The sequence below is a fragment of the Juglans regia genome, chromosome 13, assembly GCF_001411555.2.
Source record: "Juglans regia cultivar Chandler chromosome 13, Walnut 2.0, whole genome shotgun sequence".
Classification (NCBI taxonomy): Eukaryota; Viridiplantae; Streptophyta; class Magnoliopsida; order Fagales; family Juglandaceae; genus Juglans; species Juglans regia.
In genome coordinates this window covers 1,980,548-1,994,994 of record NC_049913.1, presented here as the reverse complement: position 1 = coordinate 1,994,994, position 14,447 = coordinate 1,980,548, and the positions used below count along the sequence as shown (strand labels likewise).

Below are 14,447 nucleotides of genomic sequence, written 5' to 3'. Positions count from 1 at the left end.
AATCTATAACTACTATCCACAAAGCCTCCCCTTCCTGGTGATATCTCCACAACCACTTCTCAAAGAGTGCTTTATTGAAGATCCTCATGTTATGCACCCCCAAACCACAACAAGATATCGGAGAACAAACTTTATCCCAACCAACAAGATAAAGCTTGTCTCTGTTGAGGACCTATGGAAAATGCTAGCCATATTGACACACATTCTAAAAGAACTAGTCAAGATTACTTTATCGACACTTACTTGATGGTGCCCTATTTATCTTTTGGTGGCTCCACTCACCTATCAATATCCAATGACATTAATTCTACACCAAATATAATACCTAGGAATACTAATCCAGTCTGTAGGTTGCCCTTCCATGACTAGACCCCACGCCTTGATGTCCACTCTAATGGTAATTGTTAAGGATTGGAGTTGTATGTGCAAAAAGAGTGGAGAGTACGTAGATCATCTATTACTTTATTGTGAGATTGCTACGGCATTGTGTAATGACTTCTTTGCTTGGATAAGATTAGCTTGGGTGATGCCGAAAAGGGTAATCGACCTCCTGACTTCTTGGCAAGGCATCTGGGGCAACCCTCATATTGCAATAGTGTGATACCCTATTCTGATAAGTGATAAGAGAGTGTGGTGTATGAGATCCCACTTTGTTTGGGAAGGAGGAGTTCTTGCTTTTTATAATATTCTAATAAGGTTCCAATTGCATCATTGACTAGTCTTTTTGGAGTATAGGCCATGTGGATTGGGCCTTCTATTGAGGTGTTACAAATGGTATAAGAGCCTATCCCAACTAGAAATGTGAGACCTGAGTCGTGCCACCCACGATGGATTGGCCTGACTCGGACTTGGACGCCTAGAATATAAGGGGGGAGATTGTGATATCCCATTCTGATAAGTGATAAGAACGGGTGGTTTATGAGATCCTACATGCTTGAGAAGGAGAAGTTCTTGCTCTTTATAATGTTCTATTGGGGGCTCCAATTGTATCATTGATTAGTCTTTTTGGAGTATAGACCATATGGTTTGGGTTTTCCATTAGGGAGCTACAAACAGTGTGGAAGATGGTCCCAATTTGTCTATGGTGGTGTATTTGGAGTGAGGAATGCAAGAAGCTTTGAAGATAGGGAGTTGTCAATGGATGAGTTTAGAAGTTCATTTTTCAATACTTTACTTCATTGGTTGATTGTAATTGATTTTAATGGCATGTCTTTTCATGAATTCCTTGCATCGCTAAACTAGCACGCATAGGCGACTGTTAGGGACCTTGGTCTAGTCCCGTCTAGTCCCTAAACATTAGGGGTCCACGAGCTTGCTTTGTCCTTGTGATGACCGAATGTGCCTTGCCAACTTGCTTGGCCTTGAACGTATGATGGCAATGGAGGGTTCCTAGGTTGATGAATGTATGGTGTTTAGTGATGGAATTGATGATGATGATGAGTTCGGGTGATCTAAGTGATGATTTAGTACATTTGATGCAATGTGGAACGGTTTGGATGTTGTCCTTGAGGTTGGTGCCACTTGGATAATGCCTAGGGTTTGTATAGTAAAGTGAGGCTAGGGTTTTGGGTGGAGGCCAAGGGAATTACGAATTTGGCAATTGGAAGACTAGCGTTGGCGTGTTGGATGATTGGGTAGGGTTTGGAAAGATGGAGATGATTGAGGTGAAGATTCCTAAATTGTAGGAATTAATTTAGGAATGATAGGGTTTTGGTCTTGGCAAGGGAAAGAGGTCTTTGGTTGACTTGAGTGATCTTAGGAATGGAGTGATTTTAGGGATGAAATGATTCTAGGAAAATTCCTAGAATGTAGGGATTGGATATGGGAGATGGGATATGAATTCCTAAAATGTAGGAATCTCCTTGTGGAGCTCTTAGTGTTTTGGCTAGGGCTAATTTGGATGGAGGGCAATAGGAATTTCAGCTATGGCAATTGGTGGAATGTATAGAAAGTGGATTTGGTCTTTGATAACAAGGAAAGATGAAGACTTTATTTTTGGTATAAATGGATATTGAAGAAATCAAAGAGTGTGAAGAATAAGGTTTAGGATATGTTTGATATGCAAGAAACTGCAAGAAAATATATGAACAAACTAGAAAATATAAGAACAACAATGGATGATATGAAGATTGAATGGAAAATAAACAAGAGATGGATAAATGAATCAACAGCTATTCAAGAATTTCAAGGTGATGAAACATGAAATAGATAAATGAATAGATCAATGGACAACACCTATTCATGAATTGCACCCAAGTAGCCTAAGTGCAAAGGCATCAAAATGATCTCAAGAACAAAAAAACTGTCCACAAAGGAATTTGCCAAACGATGTAAAAGAAATGCCTAAGGGTCCTATTTAAAGTAATAACATAGGTGGGAAAACTTTAAAGGTCCCCTTGTAAAATAGGTCTTGGGTGGGCCCCATGATGGCCCGTATCATATGTTCCCTTGGTGGCCTAGGCTGGCCCATGGGCATGGCTGCTGGCGTGTGGCTGGTATGGCCTAGGCATGGCTTGGGCGCTGCCATGGCTAGCATGGCCCAGGCAAGGGGCTTGGGTGCTGGGGCTGTTGATGGCATGGGCCAGTAGGCAAGGTGCCTGGGCACTGGGCATGCATGTTGGGGCTGCTGAAGGCATGGCCCAAGCAAGGTGCCTGGGCGCTGGGCTACTGTGCACACTGCTGGCCTGGTCACTAGCCTCGCTGAGCGTCCTGGGCGTGCCATGGTAGGGGCCATGGCATGCCTGTGGGGCTGCTATGGTGCTGTCAAGGCATGTCAGCGACAATGTCGAGGGGCTGTCAAGGCTTATCAGCGATAATGTCAAGGTCTGGCCCATGGGGCTGTCGGGGCATGTCAGCAGCAGTGTCGAGGCATGGGCCGTGGGGCTTTCCAGCCTTGTCAGTGACAGTGTCAAGGCATCAGCCACTAATCATAGGGTTTTGACAGTGACGCTCTTGTATATGTCCCATATACTCAGGCTTTTGTCTATTTCATGCTCAGTAAAATTTTGTTTATCGATAAAAAAAAAAGTAATTGTTAAGGGCCCAAGGAAAGCACTAGGCATATATGCATTTATATTTGAAATGATCAATCAAGATTAGTATTGGAGTTCATTAAAATCATTATAATGACCAATTCCACTTAGTAAAGTTCTGATGTGGGACTTGGCACCTTTAAGATTGTTGCAGTTTCTTTCCCACAAACTTGGGTAAATCCAAACCTACTTGAGACTTGAGAGATATAGAATGTCAAACCAGTTTCCAATGCCAATAAAATATTTAGCCTATAAACTTATTTTCCCAATAGGGGATATACTTTAATGACTCCCATTTACTTATTAAAAAAAAAAATGCTTTAAAGACTCCCATTCTCTCTCAATTGTGGAAAATACTTTTCTAGCATTGTTGGAGCCACCTTTGCCACTGTCACCGAAGTTTCTATCAAGTCCACTCTTTGTTGCATATACTTGAGCCTACAACTGTTTTTGTCTTCATGCCTTGGCTCACGGCTTGAATTTGGCAACTTTCTATGATTATTGGAGCATGACCATATTCGCAACAAAAAGAGAGAATTGTTTGAGCAGAGTCATGCCCAAAACCTGAATTTTTTTATGCCTTACGTGAGCATTTGTATTACTAGTTTTAAGGAAAGACACTGACTGTCTGAAAGGTAACTGGAGACAGTCTTATATGGAGTGTGGTGAAAGGATATATGGATCTTACCCAGTTTGTGATTGGTTTGTCTGAGTTTGCAATAACCTAAAGTGAGCCACTAATTGAGTTGTTTTTCTTTGTAAACAGATGTTGTATATTCGTATTTTTCTCTTCTCCCCTTGTAAAGGGTATTTTCATATTGCTAGAGGAGAATAATCTGAAAGTGTGTTCTATGGTCCAATCTTGGAGCTTCATTTTTGTTGCAGGATTTCGATGTTCGAGAATATGCAATTTCTTTGGCTGGAAGGTTATCAGAAAAAAATCCTGCATATGTACTTCCAGCGCTTCGTCGCCATCTCATACAGTTATTAACGTATCTGGAGCACAGGTGATGTGAATGAATTCCTGTTATTTGATATCTGTCATTATGCAAGAATGAAATTCTTCTTCTTCTTCTTCTTCTTTTTAAAAATATATCAAGGTCGGAAGGACTCAAGGAGTCAGTTGTTGACTTCTCTTGTCATGTGTACCAGTGCCGATAGCAAATGCAAGGAAGAAAGTGCAAAGTTACTAGGCTGTCTGATACGGAATTGTGAACGGCTAATTCTTCCATATATTGCTCCGATACACAAGGTTTAATAAGTCATGCGGTGGTTATGACATTTATTGAGACTCTTTCTTTCTTTCTTTTTTTTTTTTTTAGGTTTAATTTTTGGATCCCATCTCTTAATAAATGGGCTTTGTTTGGTCAGGCACTTGTGGCAAGGCTAAATGATGGCACTGGGGTCAATGCGAATCATGGCATTATAAGTGGAGTTCTTGTAACCGTGGGGGATCTTACTAGAGTGGTGGGTAGTATTCCATTTTTTCTAGTTGTGTTAAGTTCGAATATCTTTTAGTATACATCATTTTACTGACACATGTTTGGTGCACTGGGAACACGCCTGCACAAACTTGATGTAGAAGACAACTTGCTTTATTTTTTTTATACGTAATAAGACAACTTGCTTTATACTTTTGTTACACGTCTAATGCAAATCTTGTTCTAAAAACTTGACGCATAATTTTTATTGTGTTTTTTTTTTTTGCTGTTACTCTGGAGTTCTGGTGAGCCTTGAGACTGAGTATGATCTTATTCAGTGATTTTTTGGAACATTAAGTGAGTGAGAAAAGAACAGGTTCAACTAGCCCAATCATTGATTCCACTGCTGATTTCATAGACTGTTTTATTATTCAAGTACAATTTTAAATTTCATAATAATATCAACTCAATTATCTGTAGTACAAAGTTATACAAATTTAATATCTGAATTCATAATGTGTAAGATTTGTTGAGCATTTGGGAAAACAACATAAAAGTTTTGAATATTTTACCTTTTAAAGAAATTAATTGGTTTTATAAAATCACAACTATTACCATTCAACCAAAAAACTGACCAGTTCAATCCTATTAATCTGGTGCAACTGTCAGAACAGTTTTAAAGGGTCAACCCAACCAATGACCTCTGTCAAAGCTCAACTGGTTGAATGGCTTGTCTGGTTCTTAAAACGTCATCCTGATCTCTGTATACCTCATTGTGGACTTCGGTATTTACTTTGTGATTTTAGTTTTTGTACATTAAATTTGACATGCAAAACCATTCTGGCACATTGAACTCTGCACTATAATAATCAACTCATGCTTTTGTTAGATTCTGATGCCAATGGTCTCAGGATGTTTATACAATAGGTTGCTTCAAAAGAGTATGCTAGGAAATGCTTAGTCATTCATATGAGTTGAATTATCTGTTGACCATTGGTTTCTTTTGGTAATGCTGACATTATTCCACTATTTGTTGTCTATGATTAGACAGAAGCATTCACTTTAAGGTGCGTGGTGTTTTGGGTTTTTGGTGATTTAAATTGTTGGCATTCTCTTAGTTGGTTCTGTGAACCATTTTTCTCTTCTTCATACTTTAGTATATGAGAATATCAAAGGTCTAGTGGCGTCCTTTTTAATGTCTGATATGTGCAAATGTGGAAGTTAATATTTTGACCAAGGAACCAGTCACATTACAGCTGTTAGATGTCACGTCTATTTGAGAGTGTTATTATTCAGGATCGCCATTGGTTGCTTATTTGTCACTTCTTTTCTATTTTCCTTCTTGTTTTTTCTTGTTATGGCATAATGATAATTAGGGCTCATAAGGTCGTGGCGTATTATCCAATTGCCTCTTGAATAATGGCAATCTGTTTTCTTTTTGCCTTCATATATATTTACATACCTATATATTCATCTTTAACATGTTTTGGGTTGTGATTTTGGTATAGGGTGGTTATACTATGAGACGATACATTCCCGAACTTATGCCCTTAATTGTTGAAGCTTTATTGGATGGAGCAGCTATTATGAAACGTGAAGTGGCTGTTACTACTCTTGGTCAAGTTGTGCAGAGCACTGGGTATTGACAATATTCCCGAGTTTATTCCCTTTGGAACAAGTATTTCCTTCCTTTTTTGGTTGTTGGAATATGAACTAGATGATTAGACTTTGTTTTTTTTTTTTTGATAAGTAAGAATCTTTATTGAATAGATTGAAACTATGTAATGCCCTAGTACACAGGAAATATACAAAGTGAGACATCTAATTGCATTCTAGTAAGCTGGAAAGAAGAAAGAAACTCATGAACATTCCCAACCTTCAATACAATAGCAGAAAACCACTGTAAAAGAGATAATACAAATAAATTCCATATTCCCCCACTGCACGCTCCTTGTTGTTAAAGCACTTATCATTCATTTCCGACCATAAACACCACATTAAGCACAAAAGTATCATTCGCCACACTGCTGCCAGTTGAGTGCTATTTTGCCTTCTATTCCAGCACGCTAGTAGTTTTACCACACTTAGGCATTACCTAACTCAGCCCGGCTCTACTAAGGATACCAGCCCATAACTCCCCAGCCACCTCACAATGTAAAAGCAAATGATCTATCGATTTCCCATTCTTTTTACACATGTAGCACCACTCCGTGACCACCATACCGCGCTTCCTTAGATTATCAACCGTCAAAATCTTTCCAAGTGCAGTTGTCCAAGTAAAAAACGCAACTTTAGACGGCACTAAAACCTTCCAAATGCTCTTCCACGGAAAGAATGTGGGTTGTTGGACTGTCAAGGCCTTGTAAAAAGATTTAACAGAAAACCTTTTTCTCCCCGTGAGAATCCACAACATACAATCACCCCCATTGCCTCCTTACTTTGCTAAATACAAGTAATTATAAAAATCTACCGGTTCGTCAAGTTCCCAATCCTGAGCATTTCTAGTAAAAGTGACATTCCAAGTTACCATCCCATTTGCACGACTCAGCAATTCTGAAACTGCAGCTTGCTGATTTCCAGCCAAGTTAAATACAAATGGAAAAACAGTGGAAAGAGGGCTCTCTCCACTCCAAACATCAAACCAAAAGCGGGTTCTTGCTCCATCACCCACCTCAAACTTAATATGTTTTTTCAAAAGTGTTCCACCCCCCTTTCTAATAAATTTCAATAGGCTTACTCCATAAGACCTCCTACCCTCCTTAGAACACCATCCCCCCACGCACTACCACTACCATACTTGTGATCAATAATCTCTCTCCACAATAAGTTTCCTCCCATTTGATACCTCCACAACCACTTTCCTAATAGTGCCTTGTTAAAAAGGCACAAATTTCGCACCCCTAAACCACCATTTGCAATCGGACAGCTCACCCTTTGCAAACTCACCGGTAATGGGAAGAGAGAAAGATAGTATGTGGGAAGATTGGAGAGAGTGCTTTTGATAAGTGTTAATCTCCCCCCTTTTGATGGATATAATTGCTTCCAACCCGATAATCTTTTCTCAATCTTCTCCACCACACCATCCCAAATACTCTTTGCTTTGAATGACGCCCCCAAGGGAAGTCCAAGATATTTCATAGGAAGAGAGGCAATTTTACAGCCCAACAACTCTGCTAGAGAAGCAATATTACTCACATCCCCTACCGGCACTAACTCCGACTTCCCTAAGTTCACCTTGAGTCCCGAAACAACTTCAAAACACAACAAAACCGCCATTAGAGCTTGAATTTGGTCACTAATAGCATCACAAAAAATAAGCGTATCATCCGCGAATAATAAGTGAGAAATGGAATTAACACCATTACTATTGTTGCCCACCGAAAACCAGCAAAAAATCCCCCCCTTACGGCAGCCTCCACCATGCGACTCAATGTCTCCATTACTATAACAAAAAGGAAAGGGGATAGCAGATCCCCTTATCGCAAACCCCTTGAAGTCTGAAAAAAAATCAAGATTTTTCATTGACTAAAACCAAAAACCGAGCGGTCGAAACATAATGTTTAATCCATTTGCACAACCTATTCCCAAAACCACATCTTCTAAGCATATAAAAGAGAAAGTCCCAACACACATGGTCATAAGCCTTTTCCATGTCTAGCTTGCAAAGGACTCCCAAAATGCCTTCTCTTATCCGGCTGTCCAAACACTCATTTGCTATAAAAACTGAATCCAAAATTTGCCGACTCCAAACGAAAGCATTTTGAGGTTTGGAAATGAGTTTGTCCATCACCAAACTCATACGATTAGCTAACACTTTTGATATGATTTTGTAGATCCCACCTACCAAACTAATAGGCCGGAAGTCTTTCAATTCATAGGCACCAACTATCTTGGGGATAAGAGTAATGAAAGTACCGTTTAATGACTTCTCAAACTTAAGACTAGAATGAAAAGCATGTAAAATCTGCATCACTTCCTCCTTCACTATATCCCAACACTCGTGAAAGAAAGCCATAGAAAAACCATCTGGGCGCGGGGCTTTATCTTGGGACATACCTCTCACCACTAGATGCACCTCGTCTTAATCAAACGGCCTCTCCAGCCAACTTGCTATGTCCAAATCCAGCTGGTCAAAAATTAAACCAAGAAGTTTGGGACGCCATTCTACTTTTTCAGCAAGGAGATCCTCGTAATACTGCACTATATGATCTTGGATCTCTTCGGGAGAATGTAACACATTTGAGCCTGAATGGAGAACTTCAATAGCATTGTTGCGCGTATGAGAATTAGCCACCTTGTAAAAGAACCTAATGCATTTATGCCCCTCCTTCAACCAAAGCGCCCTTGATTTTTACCTCCAAGATATTTCTTCCATCAACAAAACTTTTTCAATTTTGGTCACCACCACATTCTTTCTTAACAAAGAATCCTCATTAACGTCACATTCCTCCAATGCATGCAACTCATCCCAAAGAATATTTTTCTGCACTTTCGTGTCTAAATACTTCTTCATTCCACTTCATTAAATCGGTCTTAAGGGCTTTAAGTTTACCCGGCACAATGAAACTAGGGTTACCATCAAAATAATAATCATCCCACCAAGCCCTTACCTTCTCCACAAATCCTTCAACTTCGAGCCACATATTTTCAAATTTGAATAGACGCCTACCCCCATGAATGCCACCACAATGAAGCAAAATTGGAAAATGATTGGAACATACATGTGGCAACCTTTTCTGACATAGATCTGGAAAGTGCGTCTCCCACGAAGAAGAGACTAGAAATCTATCCAACCTTGACCACCCTCAACTGTTGGACCAAGTGTAGCCCCAAAAAAAAAGGAAAAAAAAGGAAGATCCACAAGATTCAAATAAAAAATCAGCTTTGAGAAGTCTTGCATTGCTCTTGTCGACATAGATGCCCCCGCCCTCTCTCTAGGGAACCTAACAATGTTGAAATATCCACAAAAAACCCATGGTAAATCCCATAAAGAATACAGACCCGCCAATTCCTCCCGCAAAGAGCTTCTATCACTATTCACATTGGGCCCATACATGCTCGCAAAAGCCCACCTCCACTCATCCTCAATATCCCTAAAAGTTACAGTCATTGAAAAAGACCCGATGCAATCCTCTACCATCTCCACCACTCTCTTATTCCACATCACCAACACACCTCCCGAAGCCCCTTACGAAGCTAAATAACGCCACCCCACAAAGGAGCCACCCCACAAACCACGGATTATGTTTTTGTCAATACCACTCAACTTAATCTCTTGTAGGGGTGATTAACGGTCCGGTCACCGAGACTTAGACCGGTCCGGTCCGGTCCATATTTTAGAGGACCGAAATCATTCGGTCCGGTCCACGGTCCACAGTTTTTTCGGACCGGACCGGACCGAATGAAAAATTAAAAAAAAAAAAAAATTTATATATATTTTATATATAATAATTGTACAATTAACAATATAAATTTTTAAATATATTATTAATACTTGTTAATATTCTATAAATTAACAATATTTTATATATATCTTCATTTAACCTATCACTATTAACAATATAAAATTTTAAATATACTATTAACACTTGTTAATATTCTATGAATTAATAAATATATAATATCAATTAGTTAATTATATAGTAATTATATAAATTAATAATATAATTTTCATCTAATTTATTATCATTGACCATATAAAATATATTTTTTATTGAGTTTGTTAAATAATCCACATTAATAAGTCACTTAATTTAATTTAGTATTTTAAATAAATTTTTTTATTAATTATTTAAAAAAAAAAGAGGGCGGACCGACTGGACTGGTAGCTATCGGTCCGGTCCGGTCCCTTTGGGTATTCGGTCCGGTCCGGTCTGGAAAAATAATGGACCGAAAATTTTCGGTCCATCGCCGGACCAGACCGGCCCGTTTGCAGCCCTAATCTCTTGTAAGCAAACAATGTCAATTTTCCAGTTGCGGAGAAGAGATCTAATGCGAAGACATTTATTCACGTCATTGATCCCTCTTACATTCCAAGACAGTATTTTAGGCTTCATTAACAAAAGTAAAGTCCCTCCTGTCAAAACACTTAGGAAACCAAGAATACCAAGAGAATGCTTTTGGAAAAACTACCTCTGTCACTTCAGCCCACTTTCATTATCAACATCAAATCCATCTATACAAGGAAGTAGATAATATGCTATACACGAAGTCTAACTGATTCCTAATATTTAGCATCTATACATGGTAAGATAATCTGTACAGCTAATATTAACAGAGTCCTAAATTGTATAAATTCATAAAATTGTATACATTAACACCCCCCCTCAAATTGATGTTGGTAAGTCAACAGCAACAATTTGTCAACAAGAAATTGATGCCGTTGTCGAGTCATCGCGTGAAGACATCGGCCACTTGGAGATCCGAAAAAATGTAAGGAAGAGATATCACCAGACTCTCCAAGGTATCTCGGATAGAATGACAATCAACCACAATGTGCTTGGTGCGTTCATGGAAAACATGATTGGTGGCAATCTGAATAGCACTAGTGTTATCAGCATGAAGATGGGTAGAATTAGTCTGAGGAAACCCAAGCTCCTTCGGAAGACCATGTAGCCATACAATTTCAGAACAAGCAGTAGACATAGCACGATACTCAACCTCAGTAGATGATTTAGAAACACGAACTTGTTTCTTACATCTCCAAGAAATAAAGGCATCACCCAAAAACATACACCAACCTGTAGTAGATTGACGCGTATCCGGACACCCAGCCCAATCAACATCATTGTAGGCAACAAGTTGAATAGATGAGCCTGTAGGAAAGAATAATCCACGAGTAGACGACCCTCGAAGATAACGGATAATGCGGCGAACTACAGCAAGATGAAGGTGCCGAGGAGAAGACATAAACTAGCTGACTTGATGAACGACATATGAGATGTTCGGTCGAGTAGTGGTCAAGTAAATAAGACTCCCAACCAAGCGCTGATAGAGAGTAGGATCATCCAAAAGATCCCTTTCATCTTTCCTGTATTTGACATTTACCTCTATAGGTGTATCAATAGAAGAAGTGTCCTCTAAACTAGTCAATGTGATAAGATCTTGAATATACTTATGCTGGTTCAAGAAAATACCATTGGCTTGATGATGAACCTCTAGTCCGAAGAAGTATGTGAGCTGGCCAAGATCTTTCATATGGAAAGTTGCATGTAACATCTTTTGAAGCTTAGTAATCAAATCATAGTCAGTGCTAGTAATGATAATATCATCCACATAAACCAAGAGAATAACGATACCCGCATCAGACGTGTGGAAAAAAAGAGAGGAATCATACTAACTTTGTGTAAAGTTGAAGGTAAGAAGTGTACTACGAAACTTCTCAAACTAGGCCTGGGGAGCTTGCTTGAGCCCGTACAGAGAACGCCTCAGCTTACAAACATCATGAAGAGAAGAAGTAGTCATACCTGATGAAAGCTTCATGTTGATCTTTTCTTGGAGATCACCATGAAGAAAGATGTTCTTCACATCCATCTGATGTAGTTGCCACGACTGTGAAGCGGCAATAGCTAAGATGGTTCCAACCGTGGTCATTTTGGCAACAAGAGCAAATGTCTCCTCATAGTCAATCCCATATTCCTGTATGTTACCCAGAGCTACAAGGCGAGCTTTTTATTTGTCCAAAGACCCATCAGAACGAAGCTTTACAGAGAAAACCCATTTACTCCCAATAGGTTTGACTGTAGGAGGACAGGAAACAATATCCCCAAGTATGATTCTCCTCAAGTGCTTGAAGTTCGCTTGCATTGCATTTTGCCAACACTCATGTTCCATAGCCTGTTTGTAGCAAGAGAGAATGGAAATAGAGGATAAAGTAGCCACAAGAGAGACATGGGAGGAGAAACCATACCGATCAGGGGGGTCGAGAAGGACGAGTAGACCGGCAAAGAGTGGCGGAAGCGGAAGCGGAAGCAGGAGCAGGTGTCGGGTCAAAATCGTGAGGGGCATAGAGGAAGTGGAACCAACCTCATGTTGACTACGTCTTTCATTCACAAAACCAGGTTTGAACCTTTCCACAATTGTCGGGGAATCAAAAAAGTTAGGCAAAAGAGATAAAGATGCAGATGACAACTCAACATGAGAAGAAAAGAAATATTGATTTTCAAAGAAAACCTCATTCCTAGAAACCCGTATGCGATGAACATGAGGATCATAACAAACATAACCCTTTTGAGATATAGGATAACCAAGAAAAGCACACTTAACAGATTGAGCAGTAAGTTTATGTCGTTCATGAGCAGGGAGATGCACAAAACAAACACAACCAAATGCCCGAAGATCAGAATATGAAGGAGAATGGCCAAACAACTTAAAGAAAGGAGAAACATAATGTGACACAGGAGAGGGTAAGCGATTGATCAAATAAACTGAAGTAGAAAGTGTTTCACACCAAAAACGAGGAGGAACAGATGATTCAAGTAAAAGGGTTTTTACCACATCAAGAAGGTGACGATTTTTCCTCTTAGAAATATCATTTTGTTGCGGTGTTGAAAGATAAGAACGTTGAGAGGTGATCCCTTTGCTTTAAAGAAAGTCCTGAAACTCATTAGACATGTATTCTCCGCCAGAATCAGAGCGCAAGACCTTGCTTCTGATAGAGAATTGAGTCTCAAGAAGTGCAAGGAAGCGCTTAAATATGGAAAAAAATTCGGCCTTAGCCCGTAGGAAGTTAACCCAAGCAAAGCGACCAAAGTCATCAATGAAAGTAATAAAGTACTTATAATGCACATGAGAAACAACAGGTGCAATCCCCAAACATCACTTTGAATAATATCGAAACATTGTGAGGCACGGGATGCATGATGAGGAAAAGGTATAACTTTACTTTTGCCAAGTTTGCATGATGTACAATCAAAAGAAAGAACAAGAGAAGAACGTGTTTTATTTCTCAATAAACCATAATTAAACAAAGTACAAAGTACATCAGAGTTTGGATGGCCTAGACGTCCATGCCACATCTTATTTCCAGAACCAACAAAATTACATGTAAATGAAAGTAAAGGAGAACTAGGAACAATGGTGGAAGGAAAAACGTGAAGAGGAAAGAGTCGTCCCACTTTGGGCTCCTTCGCGATCATCTTCCCTGACACTTGATCCTGCATAACACAACTAGAATGAGAGAAATGAACATTACAATTATTATCAACCAATTGACCAACAGAAATAAGATTTGTGGAAATGTCAGGAGACACAAAAACATCAGTTAAGGAAGATGAAAGATCACCAACAACACTGATAGGCAGAGAACTGCTATCAGTGGTGTTAATTTTCATATTTCCATCATAATTTCTGACATTAGAAAGAGGAACAACAATATTGGTCATATGGTTAGAGGCTTTGGAGTTAAAATACCATGGCTTAGAAGAAACTTTATGATTATCTGAGAGCCCAAAAGCAGAAAAAACAGAAATGATCATCTGTTGTATCATTTCAAGAGTGAGTGTGTTCGGGTTTGCTAAGGCTATAAGAGCAGGAATAGGAACAACCGACGAGGCAACAGGCAATGCAGTAGAACTAGAGGCACCAGTGGAGGCATGATAAGCAGTACACTGCTTCCTTTCAGGTTGAATGGGACAAGCAGAGATGATATGACCCGGTTTTTTGCAGTAGTTACAGAACTTCTTGGGGCAATCCCAAGCGATATGACCAAAATTTTTACAACTAAAGCACTGGACAACACGCATGTCTCTACCCTTATTCCTCCCCTGTGCTGCATAAGCCACAGAAACAGGTGCACTAACATTAGTCTGATGTTCCATGGCAGCCTGAGTTAAGATATGCTACTCCTCAAGAAGAAGTTTACTTAAACAAGCATCCAGAGATGGTACAGGATGACGATTCATCAGATTTGAACATGCAATTTCAAAATCGGAACGGAGCTTCATCAAGAGTTGATCCCTCTTGCTTGTTTCATATTGCGGGAACATTAGCATAA

The 14,447-nt window shown here is 39.4% G+C and overlaps 1 protein-coding gene across 2 annotated transcripts in view; it reads left to right on the top strand.

Annotated features, from left to right (window-relative positions):
• LOC108992377 (serine/threonine-protein kinase TOR-like) overlaps positions 1–14,447 on the top strand; it is a 73,950-nt gene that overhangs the window by 19,318 nt on the left and 40,185 nt on the right. For both annotated transcript variants that reach the window (XR_004798002.1, XM_018966936.2), the window contains exons 12-15: positions 3,918–4,039; positions 4,185–4,284; positions 4,404–4,499; positions 5,962–6,092. Coding sequence is in view for 1 of the 2 variants with exons in the window: in XM_018966936.2 (XP_018822481.1) it covers positions 3,918–4,039; positions 4,185–4,284; positions 4,404–4,499; positions 5,962–6,092 (449 nt within the window). In the remaining variant the exon portion in view is untranslated. The remainder of the gene's footprint in view (positions 1–3,917; positions 4,040–4,184; positions 4,285–4,403; positions 4,500–5,961; positions 6,093–14,447) is intronic.